Source organism: Ips typographus, linkage group LG13, assembly GCF_016097725.1.
Source record: "Ips typographus isolate SLU linkage group LG13, UJ_Ityp_2.0, whole genome shotgun sequence".
NCBI lineage: Eukaryota > Metazoa > Arthropoda > Insecta > Coleoptera > Curculionidae > Ips > Ips typographus.
The window spans coordinates 3,861,439-3,887,817 of NC_138434.1; the positions used below are offsets into that span (position 1 = coordinate 3,861,439).

Consider the following 26,379-nt stretch of genomic DNA (forward strand, 5'->3'; position numbering starts at 1 on the left):
AAATTATGTACAGGGTGAGCAAAAATAATGACTGACCAACAATTTTGCGCACACCCTGTATACAAGCAACTGTATTGAAGTTCAAACGTTGCGTAGTTTGGTTTAGTGGTTCATTAGGAACAATTTTGCATTCTTGCAGTTTTTATGTAAATCTAACCGTTTTTGAGATATTTTACAAAAACTACTTTCATACAGTTTTTACCGAAAATTAGTTTAAAACTTGAACACCCTGTATCTTGGTTATTTTTGGGAGTTCAGGGTGGTTCAACCACTCCAAAGAATCGTCTTAAACTGCACTTTTCAGTAATGTAGAGCAAAAAATTGTATCTAAAAAATTGTGTACAGGGTTAGCAAAAATATTGACTTACCAAGAACTTTGTGCACACCCTGTATACAGGCAACTGTATTGAAGTTCAAATGTTACGTAGTTTGGTTCAGTGGTTTATTAGGAACAATTTTACACTCTTGCAGTTTTTTTGTAAATCTAACCGTTTTCGAGATATTTTCCAAAAACTACTTTGATGCACTTTTTACCGAAAATTAATTAAAAATTTTAACACCCTGTATCTTGGTTATTTTTGGGAGTTCAGGGTGGTTCAACCACTCGAAAGAATCGTTTAAAACTGCACTTTTCAGTGATGTAGAGCAAAAAATTGTATCTAAAAAATTGTGTACAGGGTGAGCAAAAATAATGACTGACCAACAATTTTGTGCACACCCTGTATACAGGGAACTGTATTGAAGGTCAAACGTTACGTAGTTTGGTTTAGTGGTTCATTAGGTACAATTTTGCACTCTAGCAGTTTTTATGTAAAACTAACAGTTTTCGAGATATTTTTGAAAAACTACTTTGATGCACTTTTCACCGAAAATTAGTGCAAAACTTGAACACCCTGTATCTTGGTTATTTTTGGGAGTTCAGGGTGGTTCAACCACTCAAAAGAATCATCTTAAACTGATTTTTTCAGTGGTGTCAAGCAAAAAATTGTATCTAAAAAATTATGTACAGGGTGAGCAAAAATAATGACTGACCAACAATTTTTCGCACACCCTGTATACAAGTAACTGTATTGAATTTCAAAAACGTTACGCAATTTGGTTTAGTTGTTTATTAGGAACAATTTTACACTCTCGCAGTTTTTTTGTAAATCCAACCGTTTTCGAGATATTTATCAAAAACTACTTTGATGCACTTTTTACCGAAAATGAGTGCAAAACTTGAACACCCTGTATCTTGGTTATTTTTTGGAGTTCACGGTGGTTCAACCACTAGAAAGAATCGTCTTAAACTGCTCTTCTCAGTGGTGTAGGGCAAAAAATTGTATCTAAAAAATTCTGTACAGGGTGAGAAAAAATAAAGACCCACCAACAATATTGTGCACACCCTGTATACAGGCAACTGTATTGAATTTCAAACGTTACGTAGTTTGGTTCAGTGGTTTATTAGGAACAATTTTGCACTTTTGCGGTTTTTATGTAAATCTAACCGTTTTCGAGATATTTTACAAAAACTACTTTGATGGACTTTTTACCGAAAATTTGTTAAAATTTTGAACACCCTGTATCTTGCTTATTTTCGGGAATTCAGGGTGGTTCAACCACTCAAAAAAATCGTTTTGAACTGATTTTTTTCAATGGTGCAAAGCAAAAAATTTTATGAAAAAAATTGTGTACAGGGTGAGCAAAAATAATGACCCACTTACAATTTTGTACACATCCTGTATACAGGCAACTGTAATTAGGTTCAAACGTTACGTATTTTGGTTTAGTGGTTCATTAGGAACAATTTTGCACTTGCAGTTTTTATGTAAATCTAACCGTTTTTGAGATATTTTCCAAAAACTACTTTGATGTACTTTTTACCGAAAATTAGTTCAAAATTTGAACTCGCTGTATCTTGAGTGTGATGAGTTATTCAACACCAATTCAACGAGAAACCATTCTGCTTGAGTGAGAGTGAAAAAAAACTATTATACAGGGTGATTCCAAAGTTGGGGCTTTCCTTTCACTTACGAATAGGGCTTCAAAAAATAAGTTTTTTTTTCCTTTGACGGTTTTTCGAAATATGAACAATAACGAAGATACAGGGTGTCAAAGTTTTACTGAAAAAAAAAACAAAATAAAAAATAACTTAAATTTCATTTTAACTAACTACAGGTTATTCCTTATCAACAGACATAAACAAAAACAAAAGATTTCAGCCGCATTTGAACTAATTTTTAATAATTTGACATTTTAAATTAAAACAGCATTTAATTTTAGGCACGCATTAAGACGGTTTTTATTTTTTTACTGGGAAATGGTGCGTCGTAGCAAAAAATAATAAAAGGGGTTTTATTTTTAGAATTGAACAAGGAATTCAATAATAAATTTTATTTTGAAAAAAACCAGTAGGGTAATATTTTTTTTTTGAAAATGTTTTAAAAAAATTATACGCCCGCCACTGGTAAACGCAAGAAAATTGTTGTTTCATGGAAAATTTCCTTTCCACGTAGCTATTGACACCTACAAAATTGTGTTTAATTACTTCAAGTGGTTTGGCCAAAATCATTATTTTTTCAGTAAAACTTTGACACCCTGTATCTTCGTTATTGTTCATATTTCGAAAAAGTGTCAAAGAAAAAAAACCTTATTTTTTGAGGCCCTATTCGCAGGTGAAAGGAAAGCAGCAACTTTGGAATCACCCTGTATTTACAACCCAAGCTATTATTGCCAGTTTACCGTTTTTCATTAAAGTCGATTCTCAAGCCCATCCCTAGTAAACTTGACAATCTAAAGATTCTCGACGTCATTGTCAAATGTCATCAGTGTTAACGGTTAACGGATCCACGTGGTAAATCACCGATTTGGGGCCCAAAAAATGAGTGACGATTTTATTTTCGACACCGAATACGGCTTGGAGTACAGTGAGGACAGTACCTCGGAACCGGACGTGGACTTGGAGAACCAGTACTACCTGGCCAAAACCCTGAAAGAGGAGAGTCCCAAGAGTGCGGTCGAGGCGTTCCAGAAGGTGTTGGATCTCCAGGGAGACAGCAAAGGCGAGTGGGGCTTCAAAGCGCTCAAACAGCTGGTCAAGATCAATTTCCAGCTGGGCAACTACGAGGAAACGTTGAACAGGTACCGGGAATTGTTGGGGTACATTAATCAAGCGGTCACCAAAAACCACGGGGAAAAATCGATTAATTCGGTGCTGGACTACACGTCCGGATCGAAAGACGTCGACCTGTTGCAGAAATTTTACGAGACCACTTTGGACGCTTTGCGCAAATCTAAAAATGACAGATTGTGGTTTAAGACCAATACCAAGCTTGGGAAGGTTTTCTTGGAGAGGGGAGAGTTTTTTAAGCTGGCTGGTATAATTAAAGAGCTTAAACACAGCTTTAAAGAGGAGGAAAATGATCTGGATCCCCATCAAGGTTAGTTGGTCATGTTCTGAGTGCTTTTTTCTACATAACTATAATGTACAGGATCTTTCACTGGGGACTGATTAACCCCCTTTTTCTGACTTCCCTGTATCTAATTTAAAAAACTGAAATAGCCATTTAATGTAGTTTAAAAAGTTTAATCCAAAAATGACCACAAAATTTTCTTTTTTTTTCTTTTATTTCTTAATATTTTATTTTAGTTTAAAGAATGGTGAGGTTTTGTTTTTTGTTTATCAATCCCAATCCTCTGACCGGTTTCGCCGTATTACGGCTCATCAGAGAGGCTATAGGGCTTGATAACCAAAGAACAAAACCTTCGTTCCAGTATAGTCAACTGGATGCCAGAAATGATAGTTGTTGTGCAACATCTGGTGACATCTGTACTCAACTCTATGAGTTGATAATTACAGATTACTTTCTTACTTATAGAGTTGAGTACAGATGTCACCAGATGTTGCACAACAACTATTATTTTAGTTTGTTGTAAAATTGTAAAACATGTCTTATATTCTACCCTCATTGGTTCATGGCTATGATTCCAGAGTTATAATTAATGAATGGTCCTTTCTATAATTTATCAATATACAAGGTTTAAAAAATATTAAAATTTTATTTATTTTTTGTAAAAATATTTGCAGAATTTCGAGCACATTCCGAAAATAGTTAAATATACCGGGTGATCCATTAGAAAAAACACCATTATTGGCTGTAGCTCTTCCATATTTGAAGGTTAGGAATATTTTGGTACTCATTTTTTGATATTTTTAGACAATTTTCAATTTAGGTTATCTCAATTTCAATTTCATCGCTCTTTAGCGATTTCAAACGTCAATTTCAGTGACGATTTTAACTATCAATTTCCTCATATTGTAAGCAATCCGTCTCAATTCCATCAAAGTAATTATTCTGGCCTAGATTTCAGTAGTTTTAAACATAAACAAATTAAAATTTCAATATTCTAAGCAATTCTTATGTCGATTTTAGCATTATTATAAAAAAAAAACAAATTTTATCAAAATAAATTATCGAATTAGACTATAGTAGAAGAATATAGTGTCCAGAATCTTCTAGAAGCACCAAACAGCTTCTAAAAGAATCTAGAAACCTCCAAAAGCTTCCAACAGCTTTCGAAACTGTCTAGAAGCTTTCATAGACATTTTGAAACTCCCAAAAACTTCTAGAACAATCTAGAAATCTTCGAAAGTTTCCAGAACAATCTGAAAGCTTTTATAACTATTTAGAAGCGTTCAGAAACTTTCAAAAGCTTCTACAAATATCTAGAAAAATTCAAGTGCTTCCAGAACAATCTAGAAGCTTTGAAAACTGTCTAGCAGCTTCTATAAACATCTTTAAGCTTTCAAAAGCTTCTGGAACAATCTAGAAACTTCCAGAACAATCTGAAAGCTTTTAGAACTATCTAGAAACTTTCAAAAGCTTCTACAAAGATCTAGAAACCTTCAAGTGCTTCCACAACCATCTAGAAGCTTTGAAAACTGTCTAACAGCTTCTATAAACATCTTTTAACTCCCAAAAGTTTGTAGAACTATCTAAAAACTTTCAAAAGCTTCTACAAAGCTCTAGAAACCTTCAAGTGCTTCCAGAACAATCTAGAAGCTTTCAAAACTGTCTAGCAGCTTCTATAAACATACTGAAATTCCCAAAAACTTCTAGAATAATCTAGAAACCTTCAAAACTTCCAGATCAATCTAAAAACTGTCAAAAGCTTATACAAAGATCTAGAAACCTTCAAGTGCTTCAAGAACATTTTAGAAGCTTTCAAAACTGTCTAGCAGCTTCTATAAACATATTTAAACTCCCAAAAACTGCTAGAACAATCTAGAAAAGTTCAAAAGCTTCCAGAACAATCTGAAAAATTTTAGAACTATCTAAAAACTTTCAAAAGCTTCTACAAAGATCTAGAAACCTTCAAGTGCTTCCAGAACAATCTAGAAGATTTCAAAACTTTCTAGCAGCTTCTATAAACATCTTTAAACTTCCAAAAGCTTCTGGAACAATCTAGAAACTTCCAGAACAATCTGAAAGCTTCAAGAACTATCTAAAAACTTTCAATAGCTTCTACACAGATCTAGAAACCTTCAAGTGCTTCCACAACAATCTAGAAGCTTTGAAAACTGTCTAGCAGCTTCTATAAACATCTTTAAACTCCCAAAAGTTTGTAGAACTATCTAAAAACTTTCAAAAGCTTCTACAAAGCTCTAGAAACCTTCAAGTGCTTCCAGAACAATCTAGAAGCTTTCAAAACTGTCTAGCAGCTTCTATAAACATACTGAAACTCCCAAAAACTTCTAGAATAATATAGAAACCTTCAAAAGCTTCCAGATCAATCTAAAAACTTTCAAAAGCTTATACAAAGATTCAAGTGCTTCAAGAACAATTTAGAAGCTTTCAAAACTGTCTAGCAGCTTCTATGAATATCTTTAAACTCTAGAAGAATCTAGAAATTTCCAAATGCTTCCAGAACAATCTAAAAGTTTTCAGAACTATCTAGAAGTTTCCAGAAACTTTTAGAAACTTTAAAAAGCTTCCAGAACGATTTAAAAACTGTTTAGAAGCTTCCAAAAACTTCTGGAAATTGCCAATAGCTTCAAGAACAATCTAAAAACTTTTCAAAACTGTTTAGAAGCTTCCAAAAATTTCTAAAAACTCCCAGAAATTGCTTTTGAACAATCTAGGAAACTTCAACCATTTTCAGAACAATCTAAAAGTTTCCAAAACTCCTTAGAAGCTTCCAAGAACTTTCAAGAGCTTCATAACAGTCTAATAACTTTTCAAAACTGTTTAGAAGCTTCCAGAAAGTTCTATAAACTCCCAAAAGCTCCAAGAACAACCTAGAAGCCTTCAAAAGTACAGAACAATTTGAAAACTTTCAGAACTATCTAAAAGCTTCCAGAACAATCCAAAAACTCTCAAAACTATCTAGAAGCCTTCAGAAAGTTCCGAAAGCTTCTAGAACAATCTGGAAATCTCAAAATATAAGTTATTAATAAAATTCCCTACAACTATCTCCTCTTTAAACGTTTTCCCCAATTTTGCTAAATAACAGAGTTTCAGGGTGTTAAAATTTCCTCAGTTGCTTAAATGCCTCTAGAGTTTATTTAGCAAATATCTCCATTCTGGAGTGATTTAGGGCAAAATTTGCATCTTAGGTTATGGTAGATAATTAAATTTCCTACAACTTTGATTTCTAAAGTTTTTACTGATTTTTGCCAAATAACCGAGATAAAGAGAGTTGAATTTTTCTTAGTGTAGTAATTCAAATATGTAATGTTTATAAAGCTCATTTTTGCGTACTGTAATTGTAATTATTACGGCAGAGCCCATAAAGAGAGCGTTTTATTTCAAGCCAGTTTCAACTTTGTTAACAATTAAATAAAAAATGTCAACAAAGACCTTTTTCCTTTACCATTAATTGTAATTATAGCGACAAGTCCCGTTGAGATACCAATTTGGTACATGAAAATATCGTCTTTATGCATAAATATTAATACTGATTTTGGTAGAAAATTTTATAAAAGCTAAACAAATATGAATAGTACACCACCATGGTACAACTTTTTAAACTACATCAAATGGCTATCTCAGTTTCTTTAATTACATACAGGGAAGCCCAAAAAGGGGGGTTGGTCAATCCCCAGTGAAAGTCCCTGTACAGGGCGAGGGGTAGATCGCCGATAATTTTTTGTACACCAAAATGCCGTTTTGCATACAAAATACCTTGAAATGACTTTAAAATACCTCACAATGCTTCTATTATTGCTCAAAATGTCTCATAGTGATGATACCTTAAAAACTGCCTCAAACTGCCTTGAAATACATCAAAATGCCATTAAATTATTTTTTCTACTCCTACAGGGATATTGGTTCATTCCTTAACAGTTTAGAGAACGGATAAGTAGGCAATTGCCAACGGTTGAACGAATACAGAATCCTAGACAATCTTCAGCGTGCGTAAAGAGATAGACCAATCACAGACAATCTTCAGCGTTGCGTAAAGAAATAGACCAATCACAGACAATCTTCAGCGTTGCGTAAAGAAATAGACCAATCACAGACAATCTTCAGCGTGTGTAAAGAAATAGACCAATTACAGCTAATCTTGAACGTAAACAAAATAATTCTTCTGACTGTCATCCTCACTGACAGTTGGCATCAAAACATTGCATTTTGACTTATGTTTTGAGGCAATGAAAGAGCCGTTCAAGTTTCGGTTAGTGTTCAATTAAAGAGTAAAAACATCTAGTTTATGATATGATAAAGCAAATGATACAAACTTACAATTTAATGAATCAAATCCATTCAACATCTCAACCTAAAAGACGAAGTTAATCAGCTGTCATCCGGTGACAATCCGGGAAACCGGTCAAACAATATATTAACTCCCACATATCATGATATTTCAATGACAAGTTAATAAATGACTAGAAGAGAAATGCAGTAAACTGGAACTTTGTAACTGTCAAAATAACCAAGCTATGACACTAAGCAAATCCATGTTGAGTAGAGATAATAATAACAACAATTTAAGTAGACAGAATTTGCAAAATAAGAAAGAAGAATTAGAGTAAGAAGAGAGAAAGCTTGGCAACACTGCACGAACGTTGTCAAATTTAAGTAAAGAATTCTGAGTATTATGACCAGAAGAGACAATTAATAATTATCAACATCATAAATGTACTAACTCCTTCATAAAACCTTCTTTACTAATAATACGTTAGTTACAAAGGACAACAGGTTCGATAACAGAATAATATTACAACGACTTTTCATGAATATTCAAAACAATGTTTTGACAGTTTTCAAACTTGACGGATACTCCACTGCCTTTGGAGTCCACGATCATGTTTATGTCTTCTGAAGGCTGATTAATGGCCGAGTATGCATTCCTCTCCATTTCATCCGGTTCCCTAGGGCTTAATTCACTGCCGGAGACATCACCGATTCGAATTTTGCGAGCAATGGAAACTTTCTTGGACACACTTTCTTCTAGATACCCTCTAGCAAACTTCGTTGATTCCCATCCACCAAGTAAATCCAATATATCCCCTCCAGCATTAACAAGAAAATTTGCCAAAGATCTTCTAACTCAGTGACCAGTATACATATTAGGATTTTCAAGTGAAAGATACTCAGTTATTTTTTGAGGTAGTTTAGCGAAGAAATGAGTGCCGCAAGGCTGTACTGTACATTTTCCTGTTCTTATGATAGAAACAGTCTTCGGTGAGTAACATATGGGCTGGCCTTACCATTGCATACTTTTTAAATAAAAGAACAGGATTGACTTCGCCCTCATACTATCGCGAACGTTCGTTTCTTGTGGGTTTTGGAGTCGGGAATAGTAACAATCAGCTTCCGTCCTCTAAAACGTCAAACATCTTCCGTGGTCATCTTGGTTAGTTCATTGGTTCGGCAGGCACCTCCATTTCCAATTAGAAAGGCCACTTTTAACATCAAAAACTTCTTGTCTGGAGCAGAACGTACAAATTCGTTGATTTGTTCTCTTGTATTGAGAAGTCCCCTGGTATTGAGATAATGATAAATCTTGATGAAATACACTCTTAAATTTTTTTTTATTGCCACGTGACTGTTTTTAGGTTGAATTAAGTAGCATGCCTGCTTTTACAATTTGTACATGACTTTTGTCAAAATGTCGATAAGCATTAATGATTCAATAAATATGACTTTCTCAGGTTACGTGACTGTTTTTCCAAATTTTAAAGACCCAAAAGCTTAAGATTGATTTTTTAAAGGTACCGTCACAGTTCGTTTTCACTCCGAATCTAACAAGGTGGTCTCTTCCTTTCTGTTCATGATGTTCTCGTTCTCGTGTTTAAAGATCTCAATGGCTTCTCTAGATAATCTAGGATAGTAACGTGATGATCGATCCAAAACCTCCACCTCTTCAAAACGAATATCGTGTCCTCTAGAAAGTGCATGTTCTGCCAACGCCGATTTCTCGGTCTGTCCCAGTCTGCAACTTCTCTTGTGCTCTGCTATTCTCGTGTTGACACTACGTTTAGTCGTTCCAATATATACGGATCAACAGCTGCACGGGATCCTGTAAACTCCAGAAGCCGCTAAAGGATTCCGTTGTCCCATCTGAGACTCTGTTGTATCGTGCGGGTTGCTTTAAAGACCGTCTTGACCTTGTGCTTCTCTAAAATCCTTCCAATCCTATCCGTAACCTCGGATATGTATGGTAAGCAAGTCCAACCAACTTTCTCTTCAACTTCCCCCGTTTGTTGTCTACGTAGTTCGATGTTTCTTGGGCGAGTGGCTCTGTTGTATTGTTGTCTACTGTATCCGTTCCATCCGAAAACCAGAAGTTTAAGCTCCTTTTCTAACTCTGATGGTTCGTAAACCCTTCTTGCCCGCTCCGATACGGTTTTGATCACTCCTCTTTGGCTAGGGTGATGATTAGATCCACTATTGAGATAACGATCCGTGTGTGTTGGTTTTCGATACACCGTGTGAGCCAGTATTATTCCATTAGGTTTCCTTGTCACCATTACATCCAGGAAAGGTAGACGTCGTTCTTTTTCGGTCTCCATAGTAAATTGAATTCTTCATGGATTTATGGAGTTTAGATGTACCAAGAATCGCTGCAGTTCGTCTTCACCGTGGCTCCATACTACAAAGGTATCGTCAACGTATCGAAACCAGAACTTTGGTTTCTTTGGAGCGGAGCGGATTACTTCGAATGTTTCCATAAAATAGTTTGCTATTACCGAACTGAGAGGACTGCCCATTCGGTCTGACACACCATCATTCGGTTCGCAGAATTCACCCTGCCATAGGAAGTAAGTGGTGGTTAGGCAGTGTCTGAACAATTTGACGATTTCCAGTGGAAAATCTCGTTATATCTGCTCCATAAGAACGTAATGCCTGCTTTATACCTCCCATTTAAGAATTAAATTAAATTTAAATTTCCACTAAAATTAATATTTAAACTAAGAAATCTTGTTTAGGTTTATACTACAAATTAATAATTAGAAAAATAAATGACTGTTTTGACTTGCTGGACGTTCGACGTTGATGTTTGACGTTGACGTTTCTATTGTCATCGTCATTACGCGTGTTTTGTGGATAAAGAAAATTTTTATTAAAATAATTTAAAAAATTTGTTCTTGAACCACTGTTTCGGAAAAAAATCCAATTATGGAAATAGACGATTCAAGTCTAATAGACTACGTATCGCAATGGAAGACAGCAATTTACATCATGAGTGATGACAAGTATGACAGTGATAGTTCCGAAAGTCAACGAATTTAAACGAATTAAGCCGAACTTTAATAAAGTTGGTTTAACTTAAATTTAAAATTAATTTTAGTTTAGTGTAAATTGAAAGTATAAATGGGCTCGCTTGTAAGTTCACTTTCAGCTTTGATAAATTAATTTTAGTTTAAATGAAAGTTTAGTTTAATTGTTAATTGAGAGGTATAAAGCAGGCATAAGAGTTTTACCAAATTTTTGACACTTGATTTGAACTTGTGCCGGAAGCTTCAAATTGTCAGTGACAGGTGACTGTTTTTCCAAATTCCGACAAACTAAAAATATTTTTTGTACGGTTGCCTGGAATTACGGGTTATATTTTGACGTTTGCACGAATCTTCTAACTGTCATAGGAACCAAGTTGCACGTGTCAAATAAAGACACTTATCACTTAAATGAAAATTTAAAAAATTTAGACGTACAATTGTAAGTACTAGGTCATGTGACTTTATAATTCAATTTTTCCGTTTGCAACACTGTAAAGGCCAGTTGACATAGCGAAAAACAGTCACGTGAACTTCAAAATGCAGTTTAAACTTTGGAAAATTGATAAATTAAATTTAGACAGTTCTAAAAACTTAAATTGCAAAATACACGTCACGTGACTTTGATAATTCAATTTTTCAGTTTGCAACACTGTAAAGGCCAGTTGACATTGTCAAAAACAGTCACGTGACCTTCAAAACGCACTTTAAATTTTGGAAAATTGATAAATTAAATTAAGACAGCTGTAAAAACTTAAATTGCAAAATACACGTCACGTGACTCTGATGGCTCAATTTTTCAGTTTGCTACACTGTAAAGGCCAGTTGACATTGTCAAAAACAGTCACGTGGCCTTCAAAACGCAGTTTAAACTTTGGAAAATTAATAAATTAAATGTAGACAGTTGTAAAAACTTAAATTGCAAAATACACGTCACGTGACTTTAATAATTCAATTTTTCAATTTGCAACACTGTAAAGGCCAGTTGACATTGTCAAAAACTGTCACGTGACCTTCAAAATGCAGTGTAAAATTTGGAAAATTGGTAAATTAAATTTAGACAGTTGTAAAAACTTAAATTGCAAAATACACGTCACGTGACTTTGATAATTCAATTTTTCAGTTTGCTACACTGTAAAGGCCAGTTGACATTGTCAAAAATCGTCACGTGACCTTCAAAACGCAGTTTAAACTTTGGAAAATTGAGAAATTAAATTAAGACAGTTGTAAGAACTGAAATTGCAAAATACACGTCACGTGACTTTGATAATTCAATTTTTCAGTTTGCAACACTGTAAAGGCCGGTTGACATTGTCAAAAACAGTCACGTGGCCTTCAAAACGCAGTTTAAATTTTGGAAAATTGATAAATTACATTTAGACAGTTGTAAAAACTGAAACTGCAAAATACACGTCACGTGACTGGGATAATTCAATTTTTCAGTTTGCAACACTGTAAAGGCCAGTTGACATTGTCAAAAACAGTCACGTGACCTTCAAAACGCAGTTTAAATTTTGGAAAATTGATAAATTACATTTAGACAGTTGTTCAAACTTAAATTGCAAAATACACGTCACGTGACTTTGATAATTCAATTTTTCAGTTTGCAACACTGTAAAGGCCAGTTGACATTGTCAAAAATAGTCACGTGACCTTCAAAATGCAGTTCAAATTTTGGAAAATTGAGAAATTAAATTAAGACAGTTGTTCAAACTGAAATTGGAAAATACACGTCACGTGACTTTGACAATTCAATTTTTCAGTTTGCAACACTGTAAAGGCCAGTTGACATTGTCAAAAACAGTCACGTGACCTTCAAAACGCAGTTTAAACTTTGGAAAATTGAGAAATTAAATTAAGACAGTTGTACAAACTGAAATTGTAAAATACACGTCACGTGACTTTGATGGTTCAATTTTTCAGTTTGCAACACTGTAAAGGCCAGTTGACATTGTCAAAAATAGTCACGTGACCTTCAAAATGCAGTTCAAATTTTGGAAAATTGAGAAATTAAATTAAGACAGTTGTTCAAACTTAAATTGCAAAATACACGTCACGTGACTTTGATAATTCAATTTTTCAGTTTGCAACACTGTAAAGGCCAGTTGACATTGTCAAAAATAGTCACGTGACCTTCAAAATGCAGTTCAAATTTTGGAAAATTGAGAAATTAAATTAAGACAGTTGTTCAAACTGAAATTGGAAAATACACGTCACGTGACTTTGACAATTCAATTTTTCAGTTTGCAACACTGTAAAGGCCAGTTGACATTGTCAAAAACAGTCACGTGACCTTCAAAACGCAGTTTAAACTTTGGAAAATTAATAAATTAAATTTAGACAGTTCTAAAAACTTAAATTGCAAAATACACGTCACGTGACTTTGATAATTAAATTTTTCAATTGGCAACACTGTAAAGGCCAGTTGACATAGTCAAAAACAGTCACGTGACCTTCAAAATGCAGTGTAAAATTTGGAAAATTGGTAAATTAAATTTAGACAGTTGTAAAAACTGAAATTGCAAAATACACGTCACGTGACTGGGATATTTCAATTTTTCAGTTTGCCACACTGTAAAAGCCAGTTGACATTGTCAAAAACAGTCACGTGACCTTCAAAACGCAGTTTAAATTTTGGAAAATTGATAAATTACATTTAGACAGTTGTACAAACTGAAATTGCAAAATACACGTCACGTGACTGGGATATTTCAATTTTTCAGTTTGCCACACTGTAAAAGCCAGTTGACATTGTCAAAAACAGTCACGTGACCTTCAAAACGCAGTTTAAATTTTGGAAAATTGATAAATTACATTTAGACAGTTGTACAAACTGAAATTGCAAAATACACGTCACGTGACTGGGATATTTCAATTTTTCAGTTTGCCACACTGTAAAAGCCAGTTGACATTGTCAAAAACAGTCACGTGACCTTCAAAACGCAGTTTAAATTTTGGAAAATTGATAAATTACATTTAGACAGTTGTACAAACTGAAATTGCAAAATACACGTCACGTGACTGGGATATTTAAATTTTTCAGTTTGCCACACTGTAAAGGCCAGTTGACATTGTCAAAAACAGTCACGTGACCTTCAAAACGCAGTTTTAACTTTGGAAAATTGATAAATTCAATTTAGACAGTTGTAAAAACTGAAATTGCAAAATACACGTCACGTGACTTTGATAATTCAATTTTCAACACTGTAAAGGCCAGTTGACATTGTCAAAAACAGTCACGTGACCTTAAAAACGCAGTTTAAATTTTGGAAAATTGACAAATTCCATTTGCACAGTTGTACAAACTTAAATTGAAAATTACACGACACGTGACTTTGATAATTCAATTTTTGAGCTTGCAACACTGTAAAGGCCAGTTGACATTGTCAAAAACAGTCACGTGACCCTCAAAACTTTGGAAAATAAATCGCAATCGCAATCGACTATTAATATTAGGTATATGACACAAAGTTTCATAAAAGCTATCAGAAAAAATAATAATACACAGGGTGTTCCATTTAAAAAAGTCGAGAATTCTTAAGTTGAATTAGTCAAAGTAGATATTTAAAAAAATTGAACCTCCTGTAGCATTTAACGCTTAAATTTATTTGGATACTTTTTTTTGTCGTCCCTGTAGAACGTTTGCACAAAAAATCGAGTATTTTACTTTGAGAAACAAACAATTTTCCATCAAAGTAAAAATTTTATTTTTTTGCTAAAAAAATTGAAATATTAGAAAAACTATTAGGTTTAGGTATATGACATTATCAACCAAAAAGGTTTCATTTAAAAATAAAATTAATAAATTTTTATTAAGCCTTTATACACCCTGTATATCAAAAAAGTAATTTTAAACTATGCATCTTAATATTCTCTAAAAATTTTTTGTATTTTTCGGGGGTAATATCCCTAGTGCATTTAATTTTTCCGGAAAAACGAGTTTCTAAGTAATTTGTTTTAACAACAGTATTCCAATTTTTCCACAGGAAAAATTAGATGCACGAGGGATATTTGGTAAGATTATTTCCTGAGTTAAATAAACATTTTATTTTAATTAAAACAATAAGAACAGTAACTTTCAAGCTAGAAAGGGAACACTATTCTTTATGTTGCTGTGAGGAGTGTGAAATTTTTTCGAATTTTTTTCCGGAAATACTGCTAAGTTGACAGTTGTTAGGTGATTTTTCCACTTAAAACTAACATTTGTTATACTAATTCTTGATAGCGATTGGTCAAAATTGATATGAAGGAAATAATCGAACCTAACCAAATAACAAACTTGATCTAACGTTGTCTCACCCTGTACAGGCACACAAATGCTGGAAGTGTTATCCTTGGAAATCCAAATGTACACTGAACAAAAGAATGACAAAAAACTGAAGCAACTGTATGCAAAGTCTCTCAGAGTGCGTTCTGCAGTCCCTCACCCTTTAATAATGAGCCACATCAGAGAATGCGGTAAACCCTACAAGTTTTTAGTACCAAAAAACAAATTGTTTACTAGTAAGTTTACAGGGGGAAAAATGCATTTAAGGGCCGGGGAGTTTGACAAGGCTTACACGGATTTTTTTGAAGCATTCAAAAACTACGACGAGTCAGGAAGTCCGAGACGTTTGAACTGTTTGAAATACCTAATTTTAAACAGCATGTTAATGAAAAGCAACATAAATCCGTTTGATTCGCAAGAGGCAAAGCCCTACGCCAACGATCCGGAGATTAAGGCCCTCACTTTGTTGATTGACGCTTTTCAAAACAACAAAATGGAGGAATTCGTTCAGATTTTCGAGAAAAACAAGGTGCTCATTTACCATTCCGAACAACAAGAAAGTAATAAAAGTTTCTTTTTTTAAAAAGGGGTCCCTGATGGCGGATCCGTTTATCAGGGAACACCTGGAGCAGTTGCTCAAATTTGTAAGGGGAAACGCTTTACTCGGTCTTATTAAACCGTACAAAAACATCAAAATCTCGTTTATCAGCCACCAATTGCGGATTGAAGAAGAGGAGGTGGAGAATCTGCTGGTTTCCTACATTTTGGATGGTTGTATTCAGGGTAGGATCGATCAGGTCAATGGAATGCTAAAAATGACCCAAGTGGACACAGATAGACGTCACGTCGCTATGGAGAATTGGGCAGATAGTCTGGTTAAAGTGTTTTCAGCCATTTCCATTTGACTATAATGTAGTTACTTGTTAATTTGTATTTGTTTATAAGCACCCCAACTATTCGAAACAGGGATTATTATTATATGTTATTGAGATTGATTTATATGCTAAGAAGTAGTGATAAAGTAAATATTTTACTTTACCAGGAAAATTTTTGGTAAACTACTACCTTTTCTACTGTAAAATACCACACATTTTGTAATATTTTTTTCAGGTTATTGGATAGGAAATTTAATGAGGATTCCAAAAATGTGCTTAAAACAGTCATTTTCTCACTCGAAGTAGGTTGTACAGGCGATTTTGTTCCTAACTGTTTTTTTCAGACAGTTTTATAATTTGGCACCACTTTTCTCCAAGACTTTACCTGATTTTGAAATGTTTTTTATGTCATTAGATAGGAAATTTAATGGAGATTCCAAAAATGTGCTTAAAAACATGATTTGGTCACTCCAAGTGGGTTTTACAAGCGATTTTGTCGCTGACTGTCCTTAACAGTATTCAAATTTCAGACTACAATTTCACTGATTTGTAAATTTGTTGCACCAAACAGTTTTTCTTAAAAAACTCGAAAACGGTGAAAGTTACAAAAAATTTGCAAGAAAACAAAAATGTTCCTAATCACCTCCTTAATCCAACACCATAAATTTGCAGGAAAGTTTTTGCTTGCATTATACAGGGTGTGTATGAAAAGTATGGTGATTGCTTGTTTTTGGTCACCCTGTACGCAATTTTTCAGATAAAATTTTTTGCTTTACACCACTGTAAAGAGTAGCTCAAGACGGTTAATTCGAGTGGTTCAACCCCCCTGAACTCCCAAAAACAACCGAGTTACAGGGTGTTGAAATTTCAAACCACAACTTCAACTGATTAAAAATTGTTGCATTTAACTAGTTTTTTCGTAATAATTCCAAAACGGTGAAAGTTACAAAAAAATTGCAGGAAACCAAAAATGTTCCTAATCACCTCCTTAACCCAACACCGTAAATTTGCAGGACAGTTTTTGCTTGCAGTATACAGGGTGTGTATGAAAATTATGATGATTGACTGTTTTTGGTCACACTGAACGCAATTTTTTAGATAGAATTTTTTGCTTTACACCACTGGAAAGAGGAGCTCAAGACGGTTAATTTGAGTGGTTTAACCTCCATGAACTCCCAAAAACAACCGAGTTACAGGGTGTTGAAATTTCAAACCACAACTTCAACTGATTTCAAAATTTGTTGCACTAAACTAGTTTTTCGTAATAACTCAAAAACGGTAAAAGTTACAAAAAAATTGCAGGAAACCAAAAATGTTCCTAATCACCTCCCTAACGCAACACCGTAAATTTGCAGGACCATTTTTGCTTGCAGTATACAGGGTGTGTATGAAAAGTATGTTGATTGACTGTTTTTGGTCACCCTGCACCTAATTTTTCAGATAGAAATTTTTGCTTTACACCACTGGAAAGAGGAGCTTAAGACGGTTAATTTGAGTGGTTTAAGCTCTATGAACTCCCAAAAAGAACCGAGTTACAGGGTGTTGAAATTTCAAACCACAACTTCAACTGATTTCAAAATTTGTTGCATTAAATTAGTTTTTCCTAATAACTCGAAAACGGTGAAAGTTACAAAAAAATTGCAAGAAACCAAAAATGTTCCTAATCACCTCCTTAACCCAACACCGTAAATTTGTAGGACAGTTTTTGCTTGCAGTATACAGGGTGTGTATGAAAAGTATGATGATTGGCTGTTTTTGGTCATTCTGCACGCAATTTTTCAGATCGAATTTTTTGCTTTACACCACTGGAAAGAGGAACTCAAGGCAGTTAATTTGAGTGGTTTAAACTCCCTGAACTCCCAAAAACAACCGAGTTACAGGGTGTTAAAATTTCAAACCACAACTTCAACTGATTTCAATATTTGTTGCATTAAACTAGTTTTTCGTAATAACTCGAAAACGGTGAAAGTTACAAAAAAATTGCAAGAAACCAAAAATGTTCCTAATGAACTCCTTAACGCAACACCGTAAATCTGCAGGACCATTTTTGCTTGCAGTATACAGTGTGTGTATGAAAATTATGATGAGTGACTGTTTTTGGTCACACTGAACGCAATTTTTTAGATAGAATTTTTTGCTTTACACCACTGGAAAGAGGAGCTCAAGACGGTTAATTTGAGTGGTTTAACCTCCATGAACTCCCAAAAACAACCGAGTTACAGGGTGTTGAAATTTCAAACCACAACTTCAACTGATTTCAAAATTTGTTGCACTAAACTAGTTTTCTCGTAACAACTCGAAAACGGTGAAAGTTACAAAAAAATTGCAAGAAACCAAAAATGTTTCTAATCTACTCCTTAATCCAACACCGTAAATTTGCAGGACCATTTTTGCTTGCAGTATACAGGGTGTGTATGAAAAGTATGTTGATTGACTGTTTTTGGTCACCCTGCACCTAATTTTTCAGATAGAAATTTTTGCTTTACACCACTGGAAAGAGGAGCTTAAGACGGTTAATTTGAGTGGTTTAAGCTCTATGAACTCCCAAAAAGAACCGAGTTACAGGGTGTTGAAATTTCAAACCACAACTTCAACTGATTTCAAAATTTGTTGCATTAAATTAGTTTTTCCTAATAACTCGAAAACGGTGAAAGTTACAAAGAAATTGGAAGAGACCAAAAATGTTTCTAATCAACTCCTTAACTCAACACCGTAAATTTGCAGGACCATTTTTGCTTGCAGTATACAGGGTGTGTATGAAAAGTATGATGATTGACTGTTTTTGGTCACCCTGCACCTAATTTTTTAGATAGAATTTTTTGCTTTACACCACTGCAAAGAGGAGCTCAAGACGGTTAATTTGAGTGGTTTAACCTCCCTGAACTCAGAAAAACAACCGAGTTACAGGGTGTTGAAAGTTCAAACTACAACTTCAACTGATTTCAAAATTTGTTGCATTAAACTAGTTTTCCCTAGTAACTCAAAAACGGTGAAAGTTACAAAAAAATTGCAAGAAACCAAAAACAATGTTTGAAATACCTAATTTTAAATAGCATGTTAATGAAAAGCACCATAAATCCGTTTGATTCACAAGAGGCAAAGCCCTACGCCAACGATCCGGAGATTAAGGCCCTCACTTTGTTGATTGACGCTTTTCAAAACAACAAAATGGAGGAATTCGTTCAGATTTTCGAGAAAAACAAGGTGCTCATTTACCATTCCGAACAACAAGAAAGTAATAAAAGTTTCTTTTTTTTTAAAAAAAGGGGTCCCTGATGGCGGATCCGTTTATCAGGGAACACCTGGAGCAGTTGCTCAAATTTGTAAGGGGAAACGCTTTACTCGGTCTTATTAAACCGTACAAAAACATCAAAATCTCGTTTATCAGCCAACAATTGCGGATTGAAGAAGAGGAGGTGGAGAATCTGCTGGTTTCCTACATTTTGGATGGTTGTATTCATGGTAGGATCGATCAGGTCAATGGAATGCTAAAAATGACCCAAGTGGACACAGATCGACGTCACGTCGCTATGGAGAATTGGGCAGATAGTCTGGTTAAAGTGTTTTCAGCCATTACCATTTGACTATAATGTAGTTACTTGTTAATTTGTATTTGTTTATAAGCACCCCAACTATTCGAAACAGGGATTATTATTATATGTTATTGAGATTGATTTATATGCTAAGAAGTAGTGATAAAGTAAATATTTTACTTTACCAGGAAAATTTTTGGTAAACTACTACCTTTTCTACTGTAAAATACCACATTTTGTAATGTTTTCTCAGGTTATTGGATAGGAAATTTAATGAGGATTCCAAAAAAGTGCTTAAAACAGTCATTTTCTCACTCAAAGTAGGTTGTACAGGCGATTTGGTTCCTAACTGTTTTTTTCAGACAGTTTTATAATTTGGCACCACTTTTCTCCAAGACTTTACCTGATTTTGAAATGTTTTTTATGTCATTAGATAGGAAATTTAATGGAGATTCCAAAAATGTGCTTAAAAACATGATTTGGTCACTTCAAGTGGGTTTTACAAGCGATTTTGTCGCTGACTGTCCTTAACAGTATTCAAATTTCAGACTACAATTTCACTGATTTGTAAATTTGTTGCACCAAACAGTTTTTCTTAAAAAACTCGAAAACGGTGAAAGTTACAAAAAATTTGCAAGAAACTAAAAATGTTTCTAATCACCTCCTTAACGCAACACCGTAAATTTACAGGACAGTTTTTGCTTGCAGTATACAGGGTGTGTATGAAAAGTATGATGATTGCTTGTTTTTGGTCACCCTGTACGCAATTTTTCAGATAAAATTTTTTACTTTACACCACTGGAAAGAGGAGCTTAAGACGGTTAATTTGAGTGGTTTAACCTCCCTGAACTCCCAAAAACAACCGAGTTACAGGGTGTTGAAATTTCAAACCACAACTTCAACTGATTAAAAATTGTTGCATTTAACTAGTTTTTTCGTAATAATTCCAAAACGGTGAAAGTTACAAAAAAATTGCAGGAAACCAAAAATGTTCCTAATCACCTCCTTAACCCAACACCGTAAATTTGCAGGACAGTTTTTGCTTGCAGTATACAGGGTGTGTATGAAAATTATGATGATTGACTGTTTTTGGTCACACTGAACGCAATTTTTTAGATAGAATTTTTTGCTTTACACCACTGGAAAGAGGAGCTCAAGACGGTTAATTTGAGTGGTTTAACCTCCATGAACTCCCAAAAACAACCGAGTTACAGGGTGTTGAAATTTCAAACCACAACTTCAACTGATTTCAAAATTTGTTGCACTAAACTAGTTTTTCGTAATAACTCAAAAACGGTAAAAGTTACAAAAAAATTGCAGGAAACCAAAAATGTTCCTAATCACCTCCCTAACGCAACACCGTAAATTTACAGGACCATTTTTGCTTGCAGTATACAGGGTGTGTATGAAAAGTATGATGATTGACTGTTTTTGGTCATTCTGCACGCAATTTTTCAGATAGAATTTTTTGCTTTACACCACTGAAAATGGGAGCTCAAGACGGTTAATTTGAGTGGTTTAAACTCACTGAACTCCCAAAAACAACCGAGTTACAGGGTGTTGAAATTTCAAACCACAACTTCAACTGATTTCAAAATTTGTTGCACTAAACTAGTTTTTCGTAATAACTCAAAAACGGTGAAAGTTACAAAAAAATTGCAAGAAACCAAAAATGTTCCTAATCACCTCCTTAACCCAACACCGTAAATTTGTAGGACAGTTTTTGCTTGCAGTATACAGGGTGTGTATGAAAAGTATGATGATTGACTGTTTTTGGTCATTCTGCACGCAATTTTTCAGATCGAATTTTTTGCTTTACACCACTGGAAAGAGGAACTCAAGGCAGTTAATTTGAGTGGTTTAAACTCCCTGAACTCCCAAAAACAACCGAGTTACAGGGTGTTAAAATTTCAAACCACAACTTCAACTGATTTCAATATTTGTTGCATTAAACTAGTTTTTCGTAATAACTCGAAAACGGTGAAAGTTACAAAAAAATTGCAAGAAACCAAAAATGTTCCTAATGAACTCCTTAACGCAACACCGTAAATCTGCAGGACCATTTTTGCTTGCAGTATACAGTGTGTGTATGAAAATTATGATGAGTGACTGTTTTTGGTCACACTGAACGCAATTTTTTAGATAGAATTTTTTGCTTTACACCACTGGAAAGAGGAGCTCAAGACGGTTAATTTGAGTGGTTTAACCTCCATGAACTCCCAAAAACAACCGAGTTACAGGGTGTTGAAATTTCAAACCACAACTTCAACTGATTTCAAAATTTGTTGCACTAAACTAGTTTTCTCGTAACAACTCGAAAACGGTGAAAGTTACAAAAAAATTGCAAGAAACCAAAAATGTTTCTAATCTACTCCTTAATCCAACACCGTAAATTTGCAGGACCATTTTTGCTTGCAGTATACAGGGTGTGTATGAAAAGTATGTTGATTGACTGTTTTTGGTCACCCTGCACCTAATTTTTCAGATAGAAATTTTTGCTTTACACCACTGGAAAGAGGAGCTTAAGACGGTTAATTTGAGTGGTTTAAGCTCTATGAACTCCCAAAAAGAACCGAGTTACAGGGTGTTGAAATTTCAAACCACAACTTCAACTGATTTCAAAATTTGTTGCATTAAATTAGTTTTTCCTAATAACTCGAAAACGGTGAAAGTTACAAAGAAATTGGAAGAGACCAAAAATGTTTCTAATCAACTCCTTAACTCAACACCATAAATTTGAAAGACAGTTTTTGCTTGCAGTATACAGGGTGTGTATGAAAAGTATGTTGATTGACTGTTTTTGGTCACCCTGCACCTAATTTTTTAGATAGAATTTTTTGCTTTACACCACTGGAAAGAGGAGCTTAAGACGGTTAATTTGGGTGGTTTAACCTCCCTGAACTCCCAAAAACAACCGAGTTACAGGGTGTTGAAAGTTCAAACCACAACTTCAACTGATTTCAAAATTTGTTGCATTAAACTAGTTTTCCCTAGTAACTCAAAAACGGTAAAAGTTACAAAAAAATTACAAGAAAACAAAAATGTTTCTCATGAACTCCTTAATCCAACACCGTAAATTTGTAGCACCGTTTTTGCTTGCAGTATACAGGGTGTGTATGAAAAGTATGATGATTGACTGTTTTTGGTCATTCTGCACGCAATTTTTCAGATCGAATTTTTTGCTTTACACCACTGGAAAGAGGAACTCAAGGCAGTTAATTTGAGTGGTTTAAACTCCCTGAACTCCCAAAAACAACCGAGTTACAGGGTGTTAAAATTTCAAACCACAACTTCAACTGATTTCAATATTTGTTGCATTAAACTAGTTTTTCGTAATAACTCGAAAACGGTGAAAGTTACAAAAAAATTGCAAGAAACCAAAAATGTTCCTAATGAACTCCTTAACGCAACACCGTAAATCTGCAGGACCATTTTTGCTTGCAGTATACAGTGTGTGTATGAAAATTATGATGAGTGACTGTTTTTGGTCACACTGAACGCAATTTTTTAGATAGAATTTTTTGCTTTACACCACTGGAAAGAGGAGCTCAAGACGGTTAATTTGAGTGGTTTAACCTCCATGAACTCCCAAAAACAACCGAGTTACAGGGTGTTGAAATTTCAAACCACAACTTCAACTGATTTCAAAATTTGTTGCACTAAACTAGTTTTCTCGTAACAACTCGAAAACGGTGAAAGTTACAAAAAAATTGCAAGAAACCAAAAATGTTTCTAATCTACTCCTTAATCCAACACCGTAAATTTGCAGGACCATTTTTGCTTGCAGTATACAGGGTGTGTATGAAAAGTATGTTGATTGACTGTTTTTGGTCACCCTGCACCTAATTTTTCAGATAGAAATTTTTGCTTTACACCACTGGAAAGAGGAGCTTAAGACGGTTAATTTGAGTGGTTTAAGCTCTATGAACTCCCAAAAAGAACCGAGTTACAGGGTGTTGAAATTTCAAACCACAACTTCAACTGATTTCAAAATTTGTTGCATTAAATTAGTTTTTCCTAATAACTCGAAAACGGTGAAAGTTACAAAGAAATTGGAAGAGACCAAAAATGTTTCTAATCAACTCCTTAACTCAACACCATAAATTTGAAAGACAGTTTTTGCTTGCAGTATACAGGGTGTGTATGAAAAGTATGTTGATTGACTGTTTTTGGTCACCCTGCACCTAATTTTTTAGATAGAATTTTTTGCTTTACACCACTGGAAAGAGGAGCTTAAGACGGTTAATTTGGGTGGTTTAACCTCCCTGAACTCCCAAAAACAACCGAGTTACAGGGTGTTGAAAGTTCAAACCACAACTTCAACTGATTTCAAAATTTGTTGCATTAAACTAGTTTTCCCTAGTAACTCAAAAACGGTAAAAGTTACAAAAAAATTACAAGAAAACAAAAATGTTTCTCATGAACTCCTTAATCCAACACCGTAAATTTGTAGCACCGTTTTTGCTTGCAGTATACAGGGTGTGTATGAAAAGTATGATGATTGACTGTTTTTGGTCACCCTGCACGCAATTTTTCAGACAGAATTTTTTGCTTTACACCACTGGAAATGGGAACTCAAGACGGTTAATTTGAGTGGTTCAACCTCCCTGAACTCCCAAAAACAACCGAGTTACAGGGTGTTAAAATTTCAAACCACAACTTCAACTGATTTCAAAATTTGTTGCATTAAACTAGTTTTTTCGTAATAACTCAAAAACGGTGGAAGTTTTTGTCATTCTGCACGCAATTTTTCAGATAGAATTTTTTGCTTTACACCACTGCAAAGAGGAGCTCAAGACGGTTAATTTGAGTGGTTTAACCTCCCTGAACTCCCAAAAACAACCGAGTTACAGGGTGTTGAAATTTCAAACCACAAATTCAACTGATTTCAAAATTTGTTGCATTAAACTAGTTTTTCTTAAAAAACTCGAAAACGGTGAAAGTTACAAAAAAATTGCAGGAAACCAAAAATGTTCCTAATCAACTTCTTAACCCAACACCGTAAATTTGCAGGACAGTTTTTGCTTGCAGTATACAGGGTGTGTATGAAAAATATGATGATTGCTTGTTTTTGGTCATTCTGCACGAAATTTTTCAGATAGAATTTTTTGCTTTACACCACTGGAAAGAGGAGCTTAAGACGGTTAATTTGGGTGGTTTAACCTCCCTGAACTCCTAAAAACAACCGAGTTACAGGGTGTTGAAATTTCAAACCACAACTTCAAGTGATTTCAAAATTTGTTGCATTAAACTAGTTTTCCCTAGTAACTCAAAAACGGTGAAAGTTACAAAAAAATTGCAAGAAACCAAAAACAATGTTTGAAATACCTAATTTTAAATAGCATGTTAATGAAAAGCAACATAAATCCGTTTGATTCACAAGAGGCAAAGCCCTACGCCAACGATCCGGAGATTAAGGCCCTCACTTTGTTGATTGACGCTTTTCAAAACAACAAAATGGAGGAATTCGTTCAGATTTTCGAGAAAAACAAGGTGCTCATTTACCATTCCGAACAACAAGAAAGTAATAAAAGTTTCTTTTTTTTTAAAAAAAAGGGGTCCCTGATGGCGGATCCGTTTATCAGGGAACACCTGGAGCAGTTGCTCAAATTTGTAAGGGGAAACGCTTTACTCGGTCTTATTAAACCGTACAAAAACATCAAAATCTCGTTTATCAGCCAACAATTGCGGATTGAAGAAGAGGAGGTGGAGAATCTGCTGGTTTCCTACATTTTGGATGGTTGTATTCAGGGTAGGATCGATCAGGTCAATGGAATGCTAAAAATGACCCAAGTGGACACAGATCGACGTCACGTCGCTATGGAGAATTGGGCAGATAGTCTGGTTAAAGTGTTTTCAGCCATTACTATTTGACTATAATGTAGTTACTTGTTAATTTGTATTTGTTTATAAGCACCCCAACTATTCGAAACAGGGATTATTATTATATGTTATTGAGATTGATTTATATCCTAAGAAGTAGTGATAAAGTAAATATTTTACTTTACCAGGAAAATTTTTGGTAAACTACTACCTTTTCTACTGTAAAATACCACATTTTGTAATGTTTTCTCAGGTTATTGGATAGGAAATTTAATGAGGATTCCAAAAATGTGCTTAAAACAGTCATTTTCTCACTCTAAGTAGGTTGTACAGGCGATTTGGTTCCTAACTGTTTTTTTCAGACAGTTTTATAATTTGGCACCACTTTTCTCCAAGACTTTACCTGATTTTGAAATGTTTTTTATGTCATTAGATAGGAAATTTAATGGAGATTCCAAAAATGTGCTTAAAAACATGATTTGGTCACTCCAAGTGGGTTTTACAAGCGATTTTGTCGCTGACTGTCCTTAACAGTATTCAAATTTCAGACTACAATTTCACTGATTTGTAAATTTGTTGCACCAAACAGTTTTTCTTAAAAAACTCGAAAACGGTGAAGGTTACAAAAAATTTGCAAGAAACCAAAAATGTTTCTAATCACCTCCTTAACGCAACACCGTAAATTTACAGGACAGTTTTTGCTTGCAGTATACAGGGTGTGTATGAAAAGTATGGTATTTGACTGTTTTTAGTCACCCTGTACGCAATTTTTCAGATAGAATTTTTTGCTTTACACCACTGCAAAGAGGAGCTCAAGACGGTTAATTTGAGTGGTTTAACCTGCCTGATCTCCCAAAAACAACCGAGTTACAGGGTGTTGAAATTTCAAACCACAACTTCAACTGATTTCAAAATTTGTTGCATTAAACTAGTTTTTCGTAATAACTCGAAAACGGTGAAAGTTACAAAAAAATTGCAAGAAACCAAAAATGTTCCTAATGAACTCCTTAACGCAACACCGTAAATCTGCAGGACCATTTTTGCTTGCAGTATACAGGGTGTGTATGAAAATTATGATGAGTGACTGTTTTTGGTCACACTGAACGCAATTTTTTAGATAGAATTTTTTGCTTTACACCACTGGAAAGAGGAGCTTAAGACGGTTAATTCGAGTGGTTC

At 34.5% G+C, this 26,379-nt stretch overlaps 4 protein-coding genes and 1 pseudogene across 5 annotated transcripts in view; 3 read left to right on the forward strand and 2 right to left on the reverse strand.

Moving 5' to 3' along the window:
• Taf1 (TATA-box binding protein associated factor 1) overlaps window positions 1-16,729 on the reverse strand; it is a 282,189-nt gene extending 265,460 nt beyond the window's left edge. The window contains exon 1 of the mRNA XM_081991790.1: window positions 16,718-16,729. The gene's annotated coding sequence lies outside the window, so the exon portion shown is untranslated. The remainder of the gene's footprint in view (window positions 1-16,717) is intronic.
• LOC145737198 (putative G-protein coupled receptor B0563.6) overlaps window positions 1-26,379 on the reverse strand; it is an 86,604-nt gene that overhangs the window by 20,840 nt on the left and 39,385 nt on the right. The window lies entirely within an intron of this gene.
• Window positions 2,787-16,016, forward strand: LOC145737197 (COP9 signalosome complex subunit 2-like). The gene is made up of 4 exons (XM_081991798.1): window positions 2,787-3,419; window positions 15,011-15,160; window positions 15,218-15,498; window positions 15,557-16,016. Exons 1-4 carry the CDS (start codon window positions 2,861-2,863, stop codon window positions 15,872-15,874), a joined length of 1,308 nt encoding a protein of 435 aa, XP_081847924.1. The 5' UTR covers window positions 2,787-2,860; the 3' UTR covers window positions 15,875-16,016.
• LOC145737279 (COP9 signalosome complex subunit 2 pseudogene) lies at window positions 18,899-19,503 on the forward strand (annotated as a pseudogene). Its single transcript, XR_014180343.1, has 2 exons — window positions 18,899-19,048; window positions 19,111-19,503. The product of XR_014180343.1 is annotated as a COP9 signalosome complex subunit 2 pseudogene (transcript).
• Window positions 24,700-25,331, forward strand: LOC145737200 (COP9 signalosome complex subunit 2-like). The gene is made up of 2 exons (XM_081991801.1): window positions 24,700-24,870; window positions 24,934-25,331. Exons 1-2 carry the CDS (start codon window positions 24,721-24,723, stop codon window positions 25,249-25,251), a joined length of 468 nt encoding a protein of 155 aa, XP_081847927.1. The 5' UTR covers window positions 24,700-24,720; the 3' UTR covers window positions 25,252-25,331.

Coding starts and splice junctions, on each gene's coding strand:
- LOC145737197 (XM_081991798.1), top strand. CDS start 2,861: ATGAGTGACGATTTTATTTTCGACACCGAATACGGCTTGGAGTACAGT. Junction 15,161..15,217: donor GAGCCACATCAGAGAATGCG/GTAAACCCTACA, acceptor GTAAGTTTACAG/GGGGAAAAATGCATTTAAGG. Junction 15,499..15,556: donor AGATTTTCGAGAAAAACAAG/GTGCTCATTTAC, acceptor TTTTTTAAAAAG/GGGTCCCTGATGGCGGATCC.
- LOC145737200 (XM_081991801.1), top strand. CDS start 24,721: ATGTTAATGAAAAGCAACATAAATCCGTTTGATTCACAAGAGGCAAAG. Junction 24,871..24,933: donor AGATTTTCGAGAAAAACAAG/GTGCTCATTTAC, acceptor TTTAAAAAAAAG/GGGTCCCTGATGGCGGATCC.